The sequence below is a fragment of the Agelaius tricolor genome, unplaced genomic scaffold (assembly GCF_023055355.1).
Source record: "Agelaius tricolor isolate 1412-34295 unplaced genomic scaffold, bAgeTri1.0.p SCAF_1, whole genome shotgun sequence".
Taxonomy (NCBI): domain Eukaryota; kingdom Metazoa; phylum Chordata; class Aves; order Passeriformes; family Icteridae; genus Agelaius; species Agelaius tricolor.
The window spans coordinates 57335399-57357605 of record NW_027269261.1 but is presented as its reverse complement, the minus strand read 5'-3'; the positions used below and the strand labels follow the sequence as shown (position 1 = coordinate 57357605).

Sequence of the window (22207 nt, the reverse complement as noted above, 5' to 3'; positions counted from 1 at the left end):
ACACTTTCTGACCAGGCTGTCTGGGGAAAGGGTGTGCCTTGTGCATTCTTGTTCATTGAGTCCAGCTGCCTGCATGACTGCCCTATGGTGTCCCTGCAGACTTTCCTTCAGAGATGAGGAATGAGAAATTTAATCATCCAACTTCTGTCCTTCCTCCTCACACTCAAAAAGATGTTGAATAGTTGGCATTTTAGGTGGAGTTTAATACAGCCAGTTTTTTGCCACTTTGGTGCTTAACTTCTCTTATATTAACTTGAACTAACTTACCTTCATTGCTGATGTTTAGACTGCCTTTTACCCAGTAGAATGATTTTGGTATTACCTGCAGCAGTTGTTATTGGAGCTGTTAAATTATTTCACAATTGTTGAAACTTCTGCAACTTGCTAGAACCAGCACATTTTTGTAAAAATGCTTCTTTAGAGGATCTTGAGAACTGTTGGTGGGATACAAGAAGGCAGCAGCTGCTGCTGTGATCTTTTTGCTTCATCCTGACTCTTAAATCCACCCTCTGCTTTGGAGACCTTCAGGTCCCTGTTTTCATTAGGTAGGTGCCAAAGTGATGCCACATCAGTGAGTCAATTGATGGCAGTGCACTTGTGGGTGAGGAGAGTCTTGCACTGCCCATGTGTTGGCTTAGATGGAGGAGGGGCAACAGAGGAGCTGTGTGCCATGGCACTGAGGCCACTGTCAAGGCTGGACTTGGTGTGGGAGAGTGGCTGAGACCAGAGTTTTTATGTGCAGCAGGGAGTTGCATAACCATTTTGATGAGAAAATGTATAAAATGGCCAGCAGAATGTTTTTTGCATAACTGAAAATGCAATATGTGGTGATATCTGTGGATAATGAACTCTCATTGAGATTCTAGAGGTCAGAGGGCCTTAAAAATGTATGGACTGCTGCTCTGGCTCAGGGAACAAGGCATCTGATGTGTTTGTGATGCAAAGAGAGAAGTGTGTGGGTGGAGGAGGTTTAAGAAAAATTCTCTAAAGTACTTTATGCCTTAGACTTTGTGCTTTACTGCAGGTACTGAAAACCTGAGTTCTTCTGATGCAGCATGTATGTCATCCTTGTAAGCCAACTTTATGCAAGGGAGATCTTCCACAGTGTTACCAAGAAAAGCAGTCCAATCAAAAATGCTTTCAAAACAATTTTGTGGCTTGCTGCGGTTGTTATCTACTTCCTCTTCCTTCTACTTTTTCTTCTACATCCTCTTGCCCAGTACTGTGAGAGTAGCATGACTTGTCCTGCTGGCCATGAGTTAGTAACATATCATGGCTGAGAGCAAAGGATTTCTTAAGAACTGTCACCTTCTGTGAGGCTGGGACTTGGCTGATGCTGGCCTGGGAGCAAGGAATGAAGCCACCATCCCCTACTGATTTCCTTGTCTGGCTCCAGGAAGATGGGTTTGTGTGTTATCACTAGGCTGCTTTGGGGTTAGTTAAAAGATAGCTCTATGGACTAAATGGGTCTTTTTGCATTTCAGGAAGAAGAAATGCCAGAGGTAGAAATTGACATTGATGACCTCCTTGATGCAGCCAATGAAGAGGAGAGAGCTCTCAAATTACAGGTAATATTATTTTATAATTTTAAATTGGAAGGTGGCTGAAGTAATGCATCTGGATCAATATCTTATGTTTGATTGAATCCACTGTAAATGTAGAATTAGAATGGAGAGATTCCTAGATCCAGTCTAGCATAGTCTACCAGACTGTTCAAAATTAATCAAATCCTTTTAGATAAGTGTTTTCGAAGATAGATGATAACAATAGTAAATAAAAGTTCAAAGATCCCAGTAATAGAGGGAAATATGCTAAGCCAAATTAGCCTCATTCTAATTTGTATAAGTATATAAAATAAAGAACAGAAAACATAGGAAAATGAAGAACAGCACATGGAAAAAGCTATATGACTGAGAGTCAGTTATGATGACCAGTAGTTTCTGTGATTCACTTCAGCAGGAAAAATGTGTATACAGACCAGAAATCTTCCCTTGTGCTTAGACTACTGGCAATTGTTTCTTTCTATACCAGAAAGAAATTGGAACCCATCAAAAAGTTGAAAGAAAGGGTAAGATGGTCAGGAACAGGAATTAGTTGGGAAATTCTAAAGCTATCTGCCAAAATTAAACAGTTTAAACCAGCTCTCTAAACTTTTGAATCTTGTGTGAGGTAGGAATTAATGAATGGAAGAATGAGGGGGGGAAAGAAAAGAATTATCATTGCCTTAATATAAATCTCTCTCTAAATCAATATATAAAACCAATAGGAAATATCTCCATTTATAATGTTTTCAGATGCACTAAGAAAAGTGTTCTAGAGTCGTGGCTTGCCCTCAGCTTGCTCCTGAGAGGTGACTAATGTGGTGCTTCGATGCAGCACATCTCATTTTCGTGCCTGTAAGCACCCTTTTCTCAGTGCCCGCTGGCCAGCCACAGAGACTGGGGCATGGCCCCAGGCTGTTTGCTCAGCGTTCATAAATAGCTTTGCTGCTTCTGCCTGAACTAGCTGCAGCAGCCCCCTGCTAGGAGTGCCCTGCTAGGAATTACTAACGTCTCTATTTTTGCATTGCAAAGACTCTCATGTCCTCACAGAAAGCTGCCTTTCACATGTCTGTTCCTGGCAGAAATGTTCTGGGATTCTCCTCTTCTCAGTTTTCCTTGGAGACAGGGGTTTTGTAACTTTCTACCTGGAGAAAAAAGCCATTATTTCTCTCCTGGTACAAATCATTCTGATCCATATAGGGAGCAAAGGTGACTTGTATAACTTTGGGTTTTCACTAACATCTTCATTCAGTGATTTCTGTTCTTGCTTATTTTCTTTCTCCCCTCCCTTGCCAGGTTTTATACCATGACTTGTTTATGTTCACTATTACTCTGTATGGATACTGACACTTTCATATTTTGCTTCTAGGAAACTCTTGTAGATTGCTACAAACCAACAGAGGTAAAAGACTTTTTTAAAATGCTATTAACCTGTGGAAACTGTAGTTATGTTCAAGCTAAAGTAACTTTATTTTTATTCTTATGTTAAAGTAATTAGATTAATATTAATGGCTAGCTGATAGACTTGGAGCTTTTTATCCTAAAAATGTTTGTGCCTGTCACTTAGCTACAGTAGGAATGTGATTGTACCCTGTGGAGGAGCTGCTGGTCATTCCAGCTGAACTATCAATATTGTTTGCTGTAATGTCCTTCTGACTATACTGACTTATAAAGCTGCTATGCTACAATAAAACTAAATATAGTTATCATCAGATGACTAAATTATTTGCATGTTGGACTGTGCTCTTCACTGTGAAATAATTTAATTTTATCTAGGACAGTAACATTTATTCTGAGAACCTTTATACAGATATGCAGCTTGGCTAATCGTTTGTGTGAATGGACTTGAATAAAATTGTGAGATAACCTGTACTAGCAGGATTTAGTTACTCAACTTTTAACTTGTGTACCTATTTATGTGTCTAGTGCCTGCTTTTCATACAGTAATGTGTGCTTACTAGGAAGACTAAATATTATAAAGAAACCCCTTCGACTCACTGTAAAAATCAAAAGTCTAGGTGATGGGTCACTTAGTTTCATAAACATAGTCAATTCTTTCCCAGAAGTGGCTGCTGCACAGTGTTTTATAGATGGGTTGGCTTACAGGATTCCTCTTTTCACAGACCTTTCAGCTGTGCATGACTAGAAGCCAGGTGTTTGGTTTTGAAATAAGGCTTCAAATAGGTTGGTTCTTCTGTAATATCTGTGGCTGTAGCCACATAAACTGGTGGGGCTTAAGGATAGTCAGACTATCAGGAAGAACTGCTGGTATGGTTGAATAGGCACTTCACAGTCCATCAGATATTTTCTTCAAGGCTTTTCCATTTTTATTGACTCCTATGGTAGATTGGGAAGAATCTCCAGAATTGCTATTATAGTTGCTGGTACAAACATTTTGACAGCGGGGAGTTGACCCAGAAAGACTCAGCTGATAACACTTGTAGAGTTTGTTGTGTGTTTGTTGTCTCGGTTGCCCTACAGCAGATAACACACATCTTCCTTTATGGAGATGCCATAATGCCAAGTCTTCAGCTTCTCCAGCCTTCTCTAAGCAAGTGCCATTGAACCTTGGTGCTTCTTCTTAAGATAGGTGTGAAGATGGATGCAGCATATGGAGCCTGGTGTAGTAAGAGAAAGCTGAAGTCATGGCTAGGTTGGAGGAACGGGTTGCCAAGGGCTTACCAGTCAGTCAAGTGCTGACCTCTTATCTCTGTGCTATCTGAAGGCAGAGGAAGAAGGCAGAGGAAGAAGGCAGAGATCCAATAATCACTCTTCTTCCTTCTTCGCTAAACATGCCATATGAATGATTTTTTTTTAGCTGTGAAGTTTGACACAATGCAAGGACAAATTTCAGAGAGCTGATAAGGATACATGACAGATGGCAGTGAGTGTTCCGCTGGAAACCTTGGTTCTAGAACTACAGGGAAGATTTGTGCCATACTGGTAAATTGAGTTGGTGTGGCAGTTCTCAGGAAACAACATTCTGGACACATCCTTGTCTGCCCTCGAGGCACCTGGATCAAGGTGAGATTTTAGTACTGAACTGGTGACCTGTGTCTTCAGTCCTTTGTGAATGGGATGGAGGCAGCTCCCTTATCTGTGAGAATTTTCATCTTCCTTGACAATCTATAGAGATAGTCAAGTTGAGAGGGTACTTAATCCACTCACTCTACAACCAGCTGAAAGGAGGTTGTAGGCAGATGGTGTTGGCCTTTTCTCCCAGGAACTAGTGATAGGAGAAGAGGACATAGCCTCAAGCTATGGCAGGGGAGTTTAGATTAGACATTAGGAAAAAATTCTTCACAAAAGGGTTGGTAGACGTGGGAATGGGCTGCCAAGGGATGGTGGAGTCACCACCATGGAGTGTTCTAGGAAAGGTACTTTGTGCCATGGTTTAGTTGACAAGGTGGTGTTTGGTCGTAGTTTGGACTCAATCTCAGAGGCCTTTTCCAACTTAATTGATTCTGGGATTCTGTGAGGTTAATTTCCAAAATGAATCACATCCCAGGACTGTTTTACAATAGCAACTTTTCTTCATCTATGGCATGTTGAGCTCAGTAATACTGCATGGCTGCTAGCTTAGGCCACTTAAAAATAATGATTTTTGTCCTGCCATGTGTGGTCTAAAGAGCCTTTTAGTTGACTTAAACTTGCTATATAAGGATCCACACCTTGACTAGAAAATCTGCAATCTTTTTTTATATTTGCAGACAATTCAAAACTCTTGAGGTAGTTGGCTTGTGAAAGGATTTTTAGAGGATTTGTGGAGAATGGATATGAGCTAATGGAATTTCTCCTGACCTATGAAATACAGTCTGTCAAGTGCACTAGGGGTTTTATCATAAAGAGTTATACAATTTGCAAAAGGTAGTGATCCCTAACTGGGGGAAAAGTTGTGTAAAATGATGTCCCTGCTATTCAGAACATAAAGAAAAATAGTATAGGCAAAAAGCTTGACTCAAAGCTCTTACCCAGCTGTGAAAAAAACCCTCTAAACCTGAAAATGTATATCTTAAGTCAGTTTTGCTCAGTATCTTCCATTTAGACTAAAGGTTAAGGAAAGACTGAGGAATGTTTATATGTATCCTGGATTGACTTTTCATGAGGAAGCTGAGTTATCCAGGTCATTTAAAACATGGAAAGAGTTCCTAACTTCTTTAATAATTTGGCCAAAGATAGTAGCTGACAGTAACTAATGAGGAACTGTTACAAAACCTTTCTTCTAATGGAAATTTCACTAGACTGTTGAATGTACTTTAAAGTATTAAAAGCTTTTCTTAGGTAGCAGTTATAGCTGTTTTAATTTGTATGGAAATATGCTTAATGTGGGACCTTTATATAAAGAATCATTAAGTACACAAAGGATTTAGTATCTGCTAAATCAGTGCCGTAATCAAATTTTGGATCTGAACTTTTGTAATTGAAGAGGAGCAGGGAGCAGCATCTTCCTGCATCATCTGTGTGCCAATCAGTTCTTCATACAGTCCCACATGTCACTTGTGGAAAATCCCACTCTGACCTTTGTTGAGTTGCTGTCTCAGCTCTGTCTGATGTTCTCTGTCATCACCTGATGGTGGAGAATCTTAATATGTTCACAGTGAATATAACAGATTTAAATATAATCTGCAATCTTGATGATCTTTAGATACTTCACAATAGATTCTTATTTAGGACAGGAAGACAGTTGTGATTGTGAAATCCATGAGGTTTTTTCAAGACACATATTTTGAAGAAGGCTGACTAAATCTGTATTGCTGTTATCTCTGCTATTGGTAACAGCAAGGCCACTTATTCAGACTGGGCATTGGAGAAAATTTGAAGTATTTATGGCTGATGTGAATCAGAGCTTCCAGTAGTGGGAAAGTCAAAGTGATGACAGGAAAAATGACAAGGAAACTCTTAAACTGCTACAGGAGAGAAATCGAATGAGTGGGCAATTTTTATGCTCACTGGCTCCAAAAGATGCAGCTGAGCAACACAAGGTCTGCAGATAATGAGTGTTTGAAGAGAACTGAATAAATTAGATTTGCAGTTTATTTACTTCTTTTCTTATAGAAATATACAAAGCTTAAGATGAATGAGCTGGAGGATTAAATCTATTTTGTTAGTACAATTCTTCACTTAGTGCAAAATGGGAGAAAAAGGAGATGAAATTGCATCATAAAAGGAAGTTGCATAGCTGGAAGCTTCTGGTAATAATTTTTAATATGGTTTGCAAACAAACTATGTTGAATTGTTGTGCATATTTTCTGGAGAACTTTGGCAGAGATTTTATTATTGACTACTCTATTACTCCAGTGGTTGGACTATTTCAGCAGCTTCTAACACTTTTGAAAAAGGTAGAGATGCATTTGCTTAACTGTATGTTTCTCCAAGTTTAATTCCTAGTTGGAGCAAATGACAGGCTTGTGATGCAACTTTTTAGAGTTGTCTAGTCACTGTGGTTTTAAAGATAAAAGCTGTTTTGTGTATGTATTGACATATTGTATGTTTTTAATATACAGGCATGAATAGAAAGCTCAATGCTTCTGAAAAAGAACCCCATAACCCCAAACCATAAGGTTTGAAGGACCTTATGTTTATTTTGCTCCTAATATGTTATCAATTATTTCCAGTTAATGTTACTGTTTGTTTTTTCTATTGCAAGGCAGCAATATGTAGGATACCCACAAGAAGCAATAGTCACTGCAGATGTGTCCTAAAGCCTCAATGCAGTGTGCTGCCTTACATCTGGGCAAGCCAGGGCAGATGATGGGTGGTAAATTATTAAGTCACAGCAAATGTATTTTATGTCCATATTACTTGAAATGAAATAAGAGAATTTGTAGAGAAAAAAGGTTAGAAAACATGATTGTTTAAAAGCAATGCAGGCAGATGCATTTCAAGTAAAACATGATTTCTTGTTCATCCATTTGACCACTGAATTCAGTGAACTAAAACTTTTTATGTGCCTGCTGAGATCTGCCCTATATTGTACTACAGTATTGGAGGGAATTAAGGTTGCATGTTTTCATTTCTGCAAGTAATCATGAACACAACTTATACCCACAGCAATATCAGAAGGGAAGAGCAAGTGGTGATTTGACAAGAATAAGCTGTGCTTGTTTACATGCTGCTGAATTGGAGACTCACTGGGCTGCCAGTCTCAACTGTAGCTAAGCTTTGTGGTATGTAGTTAGTGCCTCATGCAGAGCTCACCAAAAAGTGCTGCAAAAATGTCGTGCTCTGGACACTGCTGGTGCTGTGGCCTCACTGGAGAGGGCATGTTGAGGGCATCATTCAGTGAGGCTACAGAGATGCTGCATTGGTTCTTGCTAATAGAAGGCATCTTCTGGCCCTGTTCTCCCAAAGCAGGGAGAACAGTTCCTTTTTCTCTGTACAATTGGCTTTGGGGGGAAGGTTGAGGCTGTGTGGAAGAGGTGTTTGGCAGTAAGATGGGTTATTATTTAGGTTCTTTCCCAAATAGCTGTGGGATTGCTCTCCAGGCTGACTTTAGTTTTTACATCCAACTAATAAAGCCATCTCCAAGAAATAGCCTTGGGCAAACAGTTAATCTTGGTTTTTGACCTGGCTACAGGGAAGTAAAGCTGTAAAGGAAAGCTGACTTAGGGTTCATTTCATGCTCTAGTGAAGCAGGAGAACTAGAACTCTAAATTTTAGTTTAAAAACTAGTCCTACTACATGTGTACTGTTTGAGGAAGAGAAATCTGGAGAGGCAGAGTCTAATTAGTCTCCAGAATTAATTGGAAGACTTGAATAGGAAGCCTGGAATTCATTGTCTGTCAAATGACCTTATTAAAACAATGAGTCACACCATGAAAGCAGAGAGGTGAAGTGATTTCCTCCCCTTTCCTGAATTATCATTTCACCTTTGTTTTTTTGCCTTTATTATTTTTTTGCCTAAGGCTGAATATAGATGAGTTCTAATGAACTATAGATTTAGTCTGTCTCTCATTAAAATTTGCCTTTAGAATTAGAAAGATGTCTTCTAGAAACAATGATTTAGTATTACAAATTAAAAAGACTCTCAATACTTTTAATAAGGGTGCCTCCTTGCAGAAAATCTGTAAAAAAGAATTTAAACTAAGTCTGCATACGTTTTTGCTCTTTCTAAAGACTTTATTTTTCATTTTATTTACCAAGGCACAAAGTGCTGGTGTGAGATTTTTCTGTATTACAAGTGCATGTAGCCTGTGTAAACCTTCAAGGAATAATGAATAAGTTTTTGAATCCTTAACTGAATTATTCTTGTTTTTTAACTCCATGAGGTAAATCAGTATATATAGGTAGATAATTCAAGCTGCATTACAGAAGTGCTTTTAACATAGATTAGTACATGATCAGCTTTCAAATGTCTGATGCTAAATTTCAGCATATCTTGTTAGGGGGGATTTCGGTAAAATGCTCTGTGTAAAATGATTTTTGTGTACAAGGTAGAGATAGATGAAGATATTAAGTCTTGACTCAAATGGCCACAAGGAACAACACTGCAATTTTTGAGCAATGGCATAAGAAAACAAAATGGGTATTGCTGACATAAACCTGAAGTGGTTAGTTACAAAGTGAAGGTTTACTGAAATGCTGTGAAGTCTGCTTTCCTGCCTCCATGAGGGAAAATGTGCATCTTTTCTAGAATGCTGATTTTCCTTCATGGAGAAGGAAAAGCAAAGCAAGAAAGGCACAAGTACCAGAGCACAACTGTGTTGATGACAGCCAGCTCCATGTGAGTGTCAGATGCAAAGTGATGCTTAAATCAGAAATGTGCTGAACCAGTGCTGTGGCTTGGGTGTCTGTGGAAGTGCACAACAGCGCTACTGCAATATGCAAAATGTCTGCCACATGCAAAATGCTCTTGTTGGGTTTTACTCTTTGGTACTGCAGACCCTAATTTCAAGGAAAAAATGTTTCTGGGGATAAAGCCTTTAATATTATTATATGTACTTCTTCAAATGAATGCCTTCTCTGCCTTAAGAATAGTTGCAGTTGCTGAAGATCTCCTTTAGGGGGTTGACCCTACTGTTTGGTTTATTTTGGCAGCATTAAGTTTCTGGATGGTGTTAAACTTACCTGAAAACTTCAAGCAAATATCTTGTTTTGTAAAAGAAGGTGCTTTTGATAACTCTTCAAAGTTATATAATGTCGTATTAAAAAGCAACTGACCCTTGGCTGCATTTGATATCTAAGGGAAACTTGCTCCAGACTCTATTGAGCTGTGGGAGAATGGGGAGAGGAATGGCAGGGTGGGATATCCCTAATGACTGCAGAGTGCCATAGGTGTTCCTGTCCACTCTGCAGATGTCCTTTCCTATAAGGCTCTTACTTCAGTGAAGCTGCTGGAGAGTTTCCAGATGCAGTATCTTCTTGCAGAGTATTTGTGGCTTGAACAGACAATTTAAAAGTTTTTCTAAGGGAAGAACTGCACTTCAGCCCATTCTTCTCCAAAGCTGTCCTAATCTGATGGGAGTATAGTTTGTTGGTTTTATTTAAATGGAAAGGCTTGTGCTGAGAGGAGATACAAATGACACTAATCCCAAGTAAAAATCTTCTAAGACTACTTTATTTCTCTAATGATTGTACTGCAGGGCTTTATATAAGTTTGATAGTAAAAAATCCTAAAGTGTGTTTATGTGTTTCAAGCAGCACCATGCTATATAGTTTTGCATTATCTAACAGATCCTTACAATGATGATAGGATGACACAGAAATAATGCCAAATTTGTTGAAAGCTGTGAATTTTTAGAGTAAGCATGTCTTCTTCCTTCTGATTTTTCAGTGGAGAAGTACTAGACTGTGACAAGTTTAAAGTTGATATTGTTGCAGTGGTTTGTGCCTTTGTGAAGTAAGACAGCCTCAAGAGGATGGAGGGAGAGGATTTGGGGGTCATAAGAAACCTGTTTTTCTGATCATGTGATTAGGCTGTCTGTCCAGATGGGAAGCATGATATTGATATGCATAGATGTATTCCTGAAGAGGCCTTTGCTTAGTTCAGGATGGAAACCCCACTGTTGTGTAGCTGCTCTGCCTTTGCTGCTGTTCTTTGCAGCCACAAGTAGGGTGGATGCAACAATAACTGTGGTGCAACAGTACATGCAGTTCACTATAGATGTGCATAATCTGTCAGGAAAGGAAATTGGTTTGTTGGGACCATGGTGCCACCAGAAAAACCCAACATATTTCTTAATATAAAATACACATTTATGCAGACGTTCCTTACACAAAATGTAGCACCTCGTAATACATGTTTCAGTGTGACCTTTTTTGGAAGGTACTGTTGTCATTTAAGTGGTGACTTTGTTCACTGGAATTTTTAACTTCAAGCATTCATCCAGGAAATCATGCTTTTAGTTGTTTCATAGAATCATAGAATGGTTTGGGTTGGAAGGGACCTTAAAGATCACCTAGTTTGAGTGCCAAGGGCTGGAACACCATCCACTACTACAGGGCTCAAAGCCCTGTCCAACCTGGCTTTTCATATCAACCTAACTGAATAATTACATTCCATGTTTACAGCTAGCTGAGAAGAACCTTTTTGTAGGTTCATACACAGTGCTGTGGATAAACATTATTTTCCCAATGTGACAGTAAGGAGGTCATTTAGCTTTTAATGCACCTGCAAGAAATTGTATACCAGAAGAATTTCAGAGAATGATGCAAATCTGTAAGCTTCTCACACAGTTCTCACACAGTTTAAAAAGAGGAAATCTGCTGAAACTGAGGAAAATATCACTGTGTATAAAGGCCTGGTCCGTGAATTAGTTTGTTGGTTTTTTTTTGGGGGGGGGGGGCTTGGCATTTGTTTTTTTGTTTTCAAAGTGGTGCTACCTCTGGCTCCTTGTTCCTGCCTTGCCTTGGACTGACACAAGTGTTAGTGTGGGCTGAGTGGTGGGCCAGGTCAGAGAGCTGAGCCAGCTTGGAAAGTAGCAGGACAAGAGGAAAAACACCTGAGTTTTTTAGCCAGATCAGCTTTCTTGTACAGCTCACTATGCAGCCAACCAAAATACTAGCTCCAGCATGGAGAGTGGCAAGAGAAACACCTCTTTGGCAAGAGTGCTGCTTTCTGTGCAGGCTTAAGCTGTGCAAGGCTGCTTTGACTGTTTGCATTGTATCCAGCCACAGGTTTTGCTTCATTCAGTAGTTGGTATAAGGCCCTGTGCAGTAAAAGCCTGAAAGATGGGTTATAACTGAGCCAGCATAATCACAAGGAAAAGCTCATTGTTCACACTTCTGCTGGATGGAAAGGATGTGTATAAGGCTCCTGGTGATCAGGTCAGAGAAATTCCAGCTTAGCAGTAGAAGCTTAAATAAAAATGTATCATTTGCGTTTTTTTAAAAAAACTTGATTATAGTATTGTGGGATCATTAAAATTGCTTATATTTTCTGTTTTTTTCCTAGGAATTTATCAAAGAGCTGCTAACTCGGATAAGAGGAATGAGGAAACTCAGTCCCCCTCAAAAGAAGAGTATATAAATAACTCAAAGTAATAGCACTCTGTAAAAGACATGGCAAGGGAAAAGGGACTTTGAATACAAGACCTTTATTAAAATAATTGTCTTTCTCCACAACTTTTTTGATTTTATTCAGTTTTGACTCAAGGAATTTTTTTGGTGTGTTTTAAGGGTTCTTTTTAAAGTGTCAATTATTTTTTATCAAAAATATCAACAATTTGGATGCTGCTCAACTTTCACCTGGAGGATTACTGAAGCAAGTGAAGAATCCAAGAGTTAGAGATGAGGGGCAGCAAGCCTGTGTGGTGAACCAGAAGATCTTGTAAATTTACAGAGCTAGGAGACTTCTCCTTGCAACTAGTTGGATAACGTTTCTTAAGTTGGTTGTACATTTAACTCATGGATGTCAAGTTTCTTGTGCTTGTCTGTACATAAATTTTAAAGTGGGTTGTGAATACTGTTTCACATGGATGGAAGGAGAAGTTTGTTATAGTAAATTATTTAAATGGTGGTTATTGCAAATTTGCTACCAAAAGGTACCAATTTAGATTACTAAAATGAATGCTGCCATTTTTCTAAATACCCTTAAAGCAGCCCAGTGAAGAATCTCATCATATCTCCTTGTTTAGACCGCAGCATATGAAAATTGGGAATTTTAAGGGCTCAATTTGTAGAATTAAAAGTTATTTGATTGACTTTGATGCTTTGCCAGGATCGCTTCCTCTCCACCTCATGGTGTCTTGGAGCTGTGCTGACCTATACTGAAAATGGGCCTGGAGTGATATCTAGAGAAATGTCCATGAGCATTTAAAAGCTGGTTCATGCTGGAGGGAAGGCAGTGATACCAAAATGAATTGCAAGTACTGTATTGCATTTAATGATGTGGTCTTAATCAAATGCAGATTCCTCTCCTATAAAGGTAGGCAAAGAGTAATACAGCCTTTGTTTATGGCTCTGCCCTGAGAAGTGGGAGACTTCTTAACTTGGGCTCTCTTACTTGTAAGAGCAAGAGCAGAGATCCCTGCTCCCTTCTGGAAAATGTCCTAACTAGAATGTTTGACAAGCTACCATTTACTGGTAGGTGACATTAGTCAGGCATTTTATATCAAGGGTGCTCTGAACATATTTTATTTTTCAAAAGAAGTACATGTTTGTGAATTTTATGTATACTGGCAAGCTTTTTTAATGTATTTAATTTTGTAATGTTTACTGATGATTTTATTTACCAGATATTTACTCAAATAAATGGAACAACTTGTGACTTGTTACATGTACACTTTACAAGACTACTGTTGCTGAGTAGGTTTGTAAATGGAATTGCTTGTCAAAAAGAGAAGCCTGTAAGCTGGTAAGTACATGGGAACTCAGCTGTATTGACTCTTAACTGGCTTTTAATGTGCCCAGTATCACTCACACTCCTGTAACCTGGTGCACATTTGAAAGTCTCCTCCAGATGAGGCTTTCCTTCCCTATGCCTTAGGGAATTTAACAAAGGGTGGGGGAAAAAAGCTTAGAAGTTCTTTCAGATAAATGCTGACAAATTCAGATTTTTTTTTTTTGTCCACCAGAGATGGACTGTAGGGGAAGGCTTACTTCAGTGGTTCTCAGTTTCCTAGTGAAGGTGTGGCAGAAGGGGATCTTTCAGAAGGAGACACTCTACCTTTCTTCCTTTAGGCACCTTTTTGCATCCTCAAGAAATTCCAGCACTCCTGAGAAAATACCTGCAGCATTTTAAATTTAAATCTTGTATCATGCTGAAGTTGCAATTTATCTCTGGTTTGGACTTGCTGGCAATTCTCATGTTCTCTATTGAAATGGAGTCTGAAACAAGCCACAGTTTGAACAATAAGGGTTCTAGTAATTTTCACATTCACTGATGCATTTTGTGACTTCACTGACAATTTCAAATATCACTTTTTTTTTCCTTTATAATAACTGTGTGTCAAATCAGATGTCAATTAATGGCAACTATACCAGATCTCTCATTACCTACAGCAAAAAATGCTATCCACAAATATTTTTTCTTTCATGTTGTTTGGCTAAAAGCTGTCCACCCAACTGTACTCATGACACATTTATGTCTTTTATCCTATTCATCTTGCACTGAGTAGCTGTGGAAAGTAGCAGTGTACCCTTTCTAAAACTAATAGGTTTGGTGGTGCACTTAGAAATGGTGAAGGCTGGGACAGTCCTTACTGTTGATGGGCAAAGTCACTTCTGAGAAGAGTTTCCTCCAGCACCACAGGTTTTGCTGTCTTAGAACTGTCAGGGAGCAAAACCAAGCTCTAAATAGCTTTTGTTTGCAGCTGGCCTGATTTTCCTGGGGACTTGTGGGGTCTTATTCTTACTAATTTTTACTTAATGGAGCTACTCTTGGCCTTGGTGTTACTGAGGGGGGAATTGACCCATTCACTAAAGATTTAATTGTGCTTTATGTCTTTATACTGTGTGGGTGTTCTTGGCTCTGGGGAAATATTCAAGGAGCATATAAATAGCACTCTGTTACTGAAACAACTTGAAATTAAATCTTACAGCTCAGTCTCTTTACTGTCTTGGCTGGACAGCTTTCATGAGAAGGGCCAAGTTGCTGCATTGAGAGCTTCCTCTGGGCTTTTTAAGTGGCTAATGAAAGAAACTGAAGTTCCTTCTTATAAATGCATAGTGAAGCTGAGGTTTTTGTTTTGGAATTGAAGTGCCCTTGCAGTGTTAAAAAATTGCCTTCAAGAGCATGTGTTTCTGGAATCTGCTTCATGACATAATTAGCTTTTGCATGTTTTACAGCAGGACCTGACAGTTGGCTTAGAAAGAAAAGCAAAGTGCTTGTATAATTATACTGAGTGTGCCTCAGGAGGCTGCAGTGACAGGGTGCTGTTTTCCTGTGGCACAGAAGAAAGGACATGAGCCATTTGCCTGCCAGTCTTATTTTTGTTCCTTCCCCCCAACAATGGGGTTTACTCCTGAAGTTGCCATTCATGCAGGGAACATCATGCAGAATGTGGAAGGGAGATTTTTTCTATTCTCAGAGAATATGGTCAAGAAAAGCAGGAGCAAAATATCTGTCCTGTTTGTGCACTTGAAGCTCTTTGACACAGAGTCTTAGTAAGAATTCTTAGTACTTTATGCTGGTAGGTAAAATAGCATAGGTGAAATTGAAATTACTCAGCAATTTATTTCTAAATGGTTTTTCAGATTCAAGATAGTCTTAATGTCAACATGCAGCTCCAGGGTATAAAAAAAATTTCTAGCTACATCAACAAAAAACCTATTTGAGTGGAAGCTAGAAGAAAATGCAGGTCTTATTCTGAACAAACAGTATTTTGAACTGAAAACTCTGGTGAAGTGCTGTAACAAAAGGAAAAATTGCTTCTTGGCTGCATAAGATTTGTCACTGTATACTGCACAGATTGTATTCAGGTACTGAGTAACTGCATGCAATACTTTTTCAAAAGGTGTTGAGATTTGGGGAGGAAGCCAGAAAAGAAATCAGATGTTGGGAAGTCCAGGAAAAAACATCACTAAGAAAATGTCCTGTTAGGAAAACAGAAGAGTCTTGTGTTACTGCATATATTTCTGTATGGAAAGAAAATGAGAGATGTCAATGCTTTCATGTATTGGAGAAAAGCATGAAGAGGAGAAATGCCTGGAAGATAAAGGAAGGAAACTTGAAGTGTTGAAGAAAATAGAGCATCCTGATGGTGATGAGCCCTTTGAGCTTGCTACTGTGGGAATAGGTGAGATTGACATCTATTAGTATCTCCAAATGGAAATTGGATGCTTTTCTAGATAAGATGTCATTGGACAGTTACTCAGTTTCAGTTAAGGTAATCAAAGACCTTAAAACTCTAGACTTCTACTTTGTGGGGTTTTGGTTGTTTGGAGTTTTTTTTTCTATGATCGTTTTAGGTTTTGTTTTGGGATTTTTGTTTTGTTTTGGTTTTTGGTTGGTTCTAGATTTTATGTTAAAGCAGAGGAAACTAAAAGGAAACTGATTTCTATGTATTATGGCAATGTAACAACATGCTTATGTAGTGATTAAATCAGATTACTAATACTAGCTACACATTTTATATATAACTCAACTACTTTTTATTTGACTTTCATGGTACTACTTTTATTTTTTCTGGAAGTAAGAAAATAGGAATTGTGAATGTAATTAAAGTTGCTGTTGAAAGCCAGAGAGAAATTGAAATGGAGAAAATGTGACAAGTGCTTAGTGCAGCAAATTTTATTTTTGCCACTGGAGGATTCCGTCATCAATGTGTAAATAGAGTGTTTCTGAAGTTTTGAAATTGCTATTTGTAATAATCAAACCTAGAGCTGATGGGGTTTTATTGTTTTGTGGTTTTTTTGGTGGAAGTAATTGCCAAATTCTATGAACTTACACTGTTTACAGACTTTACGGTTTTCCAACAAAAACTGACATCAGTTTTTTAATGAAAGTGAGCTATTTAAAAAGTTATCCTAAAAATGTATATAAGACTGAAAAAATCTTTTGGAGGTGCAGCTAACAGCTTTTGTTTGGTAGTATTGAATTGGTCTTATTGAATTGGTATTTTAGTTAAACTTTTTATCTTCCAAGATCAAAATCAAAAATATCCTGTGGTAGCCCTTAGCAGAGGTTTCAGTCTGCCTAACTGTATATTACTGGGTTGGACTTGAAGCCCATAATTACTTGGCAAAAAATGTAGCAGCTGATCCTCCTCAAGGACAGAGTCTTGTTTTACCACCCCCTTCTAGGGCCAAAGGGGATGAGAGCACAAGAGGCTTTCCTGCCTTCCTAAAGGAGGATCCTACATTCAGTGTCAGCAAGGCTTTGGCTCTTGCAACAGTTTTGTGCCCAGTTTCTGCCACTAACCCAACAAACTGCATGTTTTCTGTTGTGTCTTTTCAGACTTAATTTCAAGCCTGCCAAAGCCATGGTTACTAAGTCAGTTTTGGGACCCTTTGTCTCCTGTACCTCATGATGTGTTTGCCAACAGTCTGCATTATTTTTCCCCATTCCTTCAAGTTTGACAGCTCAATTATTTCTCTTTGGAGAAAGACTTACTACTATATGGAAATGTGTCATGGTGCTATTTCTGCCACAGTGTTGCTGCTGTCAGTACCAAATCAATCCAAAATACTAGAAAGAATGCTGTAAATTTTAGTCGCTTCTGATTTATGGTCTCATACTGCTGGAGTTTACTCACTTTTTGCATTATTTCTTTATTTCCTTGAGTAAGTTTTCATCAGAGTGTATATGCAACTCAGCTACAGACAGTAGGAAGAGAACAAAGCTCCTAGGAGTAATCAGTTTCTCTTACATTCTGAGAAAGAAATATAAATGTGGTATTTATTTTTTTCCCCCAAATATCTGGAAGATGCATTTGCAGTGCACAGAAATATTCTTGCTTAGAAACTTCAGGGTATAGTGTAAGTGATGAAACTAGGGCTGAATGGTGCAGACACACAAACTCACCAAATGGACACATTCCTTGTGTCCTTTAGGAAAAGAAAAAATAAAACCAGATTCATGTCTCCTGAGCTCAGTGCTTGTCAGAGAATAACCTACTTCTCTTAGGCTCTGCTGGGCTTTGTGCTGGTCCAGGCAGGGACCCTGTGGTGATGAGTACTGGTCCTTGAAGAGTACTGCAGATATGAGCACATTTCTGTAATTGCAGACCGGCTAAATTGCTTAATCCTGAATCCAGTGTTTGGGCTGTTAAGAAGCCAGTGTTTCAGGCAGTGTTGGTAGGATGTGTCATGTCCCTTTTTCATTTTGCATTTTGCAGACTTGTGATGTGCACAGTCTCTGCTGCCACTGCCACTAAGGAATACTGCAGTTTTTCAGGCATTAAATCAGGAAAGAGCATGTTTTCATTTGGGAAGTGCAGTAGTTTGTTACCAGCCCACACATACCAATGACTTTGTTCCTCTGATGTAGGTACCTAAAAAACATGCCTTTCAAATGGGTATGGCTGTAAATACACTGTTACCAACTGGCAGTGTCTGGTTCTGTGAGAAAATGAAGCTGTTCAATGTTCCTTTTTATAAACTAATTTCATTTATGCCTCCTAAACTCCAGTTAACCTTTTAATATATGTTTTATAGTCATAAGAAAAGCTTTAGCACCTTTGGAGAATTTTTCTGGGGCTGGTTTAGACTTAGAACCAGGTACAAAATGATCTGATATTGGAAAAAGGCTATAACTAGTTTGTAAGATTCCCTTCTTTAGAGTTGTCTCAAAGGTGTTTCTGTTTCCATATCAACAATGTACCACAGTAGTGCTTGTTTTATAATGGTAAATCCTTAGAATTTTAATAATTTGCCTCATGTGTTGGCTCTTTCTTTTGTCCTCTGATGTGCCTTGGCCAAGAGCTGATATTTAAAGTATTGATTATTTCTTCATCTATGAAGTTGTATGTTCAGCTCAGCACTTAATCAGTCTGAGGCTGGGTTTTTTGTGCTTGGCACAAGGACAACGTGTTTAAAAATATGTCAACTTCTCAAAAATAAAAGTTTTAATGCCAAGGTTGAGTGAAGTGATAATTTTCCTCTCTTGGTTACCTATGAAATCTGGAAAACCTGAGTGCTTCCTGAAATTTGCATGATTTTTTCTGTTCTAATCTTGTTAGATGTTTCCTAATTAATTTAGTACTTGTATTTCTTACAGTTTTTATTTATAGTAACATTTAATATCTGCTCTAACAACTTTTCACCCTCCCTCAAAATCTTCCTCTTCTTCTCTCATCCTTTTGCAACAGAAATTCAGGTATGTCAAAATTATGCCACATCTGCAGCACCAGCAAAGATAACTAGACAGGGATTCAAGAGAGATAAAATAAATCAGACTAACCCACAGTATTGCTGTGTTTTCTTTGCTGGAGAAAGTTAGGCTATCATGCCCAGCCCACTCCTGAATTTCACATCTCCTTCTCACACAAGCAGACTCTTCCCTAGGAGAGTGTGTTTAATTTTGTTGTTTAAGCACCCAAATTGAAGCACTTAAAACTCTGAGATTTGGTTCAAAAATCTCAGATGGAACTAATTTTTGAGGTTGGCTTTAAAAAAAAATCAGTTTGGGGTTGTCCTTTGTATCCAGCCACTGGGTCTCGTTAATTAGAAATGGTGGAGCAACTGTCAAATATGCAGGGGGGCAGGGGCCCCAGATCAAGCAGCAGGCAAGGAATATGCTGCCCTTTCACTTCTTTCAAAGCTCCCTCACTGTCTGAACCTTGCTCATCTCAAATGCTCAGGAATTATAAGACAAGTAAAACAGGCACTCTGAGGCTGGAGTCCTGAATCTTTTATAATGCTTTGATTGTTCCTTGAGTTGCTTTCTCAGGGACCACTTGCAATTTGTTCGTACTGTTGATGGGGAACTGAAACTTCCTTTCCCAGCTCCAGCAATTTCAGGAGCAGAAATTCTCAGCAAGATGCTGGGCTTGTGATAAAAGCATTAAAGTCAGAGACAATCAGGGAAATAACATCTGTAGGTGCTGGAGTTGATATTACTCTTGATCTGCTACAGTGCCCTTTTGGATGCATCTCATGTAGCCCATGGAGCTCCCCCTGTGCTGGGAGAAGCTCAAGCCTGCTTGTGCATAAAACCCTACGAGGCAGACACGCTAGGTAAAATTAAAATATCCTGGTGTTGCTTGGCATTAGATGGTTTACTCTTTATCCATTTTAGTGGTTTTCTCTTTATCCATTTCAATGCAGGCTACTCATTTCATTAGCTGGAAAGCAACCTGCCTTTAAAGTAGGTTGGTGATGGGGGCTTTTATATACACTTCATCCCTGCTTTACTGCAGTACACAGGGACCCTGGTGGAAAAAAAGCAGTTCTTCAGTGACTACTAGAAACAACCAGCTCTCTCTTTTTGGTATAAATAGTTGAGGACAGAGAGAAGCAAGCTCATTTTTAATATGTGTTTAGATTGAAAGTGAGTTGCAGTGGAGCCTAGCTAACACCCCAAGCAATTATACTTCCAAATTTTGCCCTTTGGGGAGAGAAGAAGGCTGTCAAATGCTGGGCTCCCTACAAATCAAAAAAGTCTTTTGAGTTCTCTTCATTTTTAAAAGGGTCACTTACTGAGAGCAAACAACTCTAATAAATGAATAGTAGTTGCTCAAAACTTGGCAGAAGGTTTCAGAGCTGTATAATGGCATTTGGGAGATGGGTACACAGCTTTCTATGCCATGTTTGTGGGGAGCTCCATAGGGGCAGCAAACTGAAATGACTACATTTTCATTATATCCTTTTTCTGTAAATGACAGAAATTTAGGTGTGGGGTTCAGTTATCCACAGATCTTTTCCTCATGATCTGGGAGTGCAGTAGTGCTGAGGGAAACAGATAACCAGCAGTTAATTTCTGTATACATCTTTGGACAGGGACTATCTTACCAGATTTGTGTGAGTGCTGTTGGGAGTTATTCAAATGAAACTGGAACCCTCCCCCTCTTAGGGTGGAGCAAGGAATTGAAAGAGTTCCCAGAGAAAGACCCGATCTGCATGGAAGAGCAGGTGACCCCACTGGTTTATGTGGTGTCAGACCACTTGAAGCTGAGCCAGAGGCCAGTGCCATAGCAGCATATGAAAGACTTGAAGTTATTTACTTAGACATATGTAAATATAAGCAAATGACTGAGCTCTTGTTTTTAAAGACCACAAAATACTTTCCTCCCTATTTGTTGTCATTAATTAAACATAATTTAGTTCTTTATTTCATCTGTTATTCTGGTGCCCACTGACCTGGGTCAAGGCTGAGATTTCTGCCCCATCCATTCTGTTCCAACCTAAAAATCTCTGTCTGCCATTTTGTCATCTGTCTCCTGTGTTGGCAGATCTTGGAGAAATGTTTCCCACAAGAGGATATAAGACAGCATTTTGCATTTACCCACTGCCATGAAACTGGATGTTAATTCCTACTACTTGCATGATCCCTACATGGATCATGACAGTGTGCTATCCATCACCACTTAGGGAAAGAGAAAAACTCCAGTGAGCACAGCCTGCCTGCTGGCTCCAGCTGGGACTCAGATAAAACACACAGATTCTCACAAGCTCTCATTTAAAGTGGTGTCAGCAAGGCCCCTGGCTGAAAGCCTGGTCATGGATGATGCTCCCACCTGCAGATGTCAGGTGAGCCTGTCAGCAGCAGTGCCAGGAGCAAGGAGCAGCACTTCCTCTCCTCCTCACAAAGCTCTGGACAGTCAATGTGCCAAAAGCTTTGTGTAAGACAGTCTGCTGACATTAGTCTCCTGTATCTAATGTCAGATCACGTTGTCAAATCAGGTTGTGATCAATCTCTTTAAAGGAAGGAAAGGAAATCCCGGCGCCCCTCGTAAACTTCAGTGGTAGTGCTTCTCAGGACAGACATCTAATGGTATTTCAGTATTTTTCCTTCCTTATTCCCTGATTTCTAGTTCCCTAAAGGAGTGGAGTCGGTTCTTTCAGCAGCTGATATGTCAAAAGCATTCAGGGGGAAACTACAGGAAGCTGGCAGTGACTTGGAAAAATGAAGCAAATCTGCAGGGAATCTCTTGGCTGATTCAGTGGCTTTCTAACATCTTTCCCTTCCAGCTGGACCTGCCTCCTGGTAGCAAAGGCCCTGTCTAGGCTGAACACATCAGAGACAGCCCACTGACCTCTTTAATTTCTGAGGATTAATGAGGTTTTACTGCTTAAGGTAAACACCTAAATTAATGCTGAGAAGCTTTGCTCACATTTCTCTATCTTTTTCCATCTTCCATCACCTCTCAGTTATGACTCACTGGCAGGAGTCATAAATAATGTAGTGTTTTTAAAATAACTCTGAAAAAATTGAACTGTGCAGTATAAGATCACTTGTGAAGAAGGAGCTGTGGCAGATGTAACAAGTGGGAATCCTGCTGAGGGACTGTTGTTGTTTGGATATATTTCAAAGGTTTAAATAGGATTAAGGTATTTATTATTATTAATGGGAAAATAATCTTTATCCTTCCAGAACATTAGAGATATGATGGTTTTTTATGCCATAGAGGAATACTCTATGGGCAAGTACAAGGTTCTTGTAGTCTAAACAGTCAAGCTTGAAGCTTACTCAGACTGAGGATTTTCTCTTACTAGCAGCACACACTGCTCATTCTGCTGCAACCTTGTTAAGGCCAAAGGCTGAAGCATTCATAATAACTACTGACTGAAGTGCCTTGATTTATTGGTGTTCCACATGGGGCACCTTAAATTGGCCTTTATTTTTA

At 39.1% G+C, this 22207-nt stretch overlaps 1 protein-coding gene across 1 annotated transcript in view; it reads left to right on the top strand.

Moving 5' to 3' along the window:
* The window catches only part of PPP1R14C (protein phosphatase 1 regulatory inhibitor subunit 14C), a 51523-nt gene extending 38268 nt beyond the window's left edge, over nucleotides 1–13255 (top strand). Inside the window, exons 2-4 of the mRNA XM_071435780.1 lie at nucleotides 1485–1568; nucleotides 2911–2943; nucleotides 11935–13255. Coding sequence (XP_071291881.1) covers nucleotides 1485–1568; nucleotides 2911–2943; nucleotides 11935–12009 — 192 coding nt within the window. The 3' untranslated portion in view covers nucleotides 12010–13255. The remainder of the gene's footprint in view (nucleotides 1–1484; nucleotides 1569–2910; nucleotides 2944–11934) is intronic.
* Nucleotides 13256–22207: the final 8952 nt, after the last annotated feature.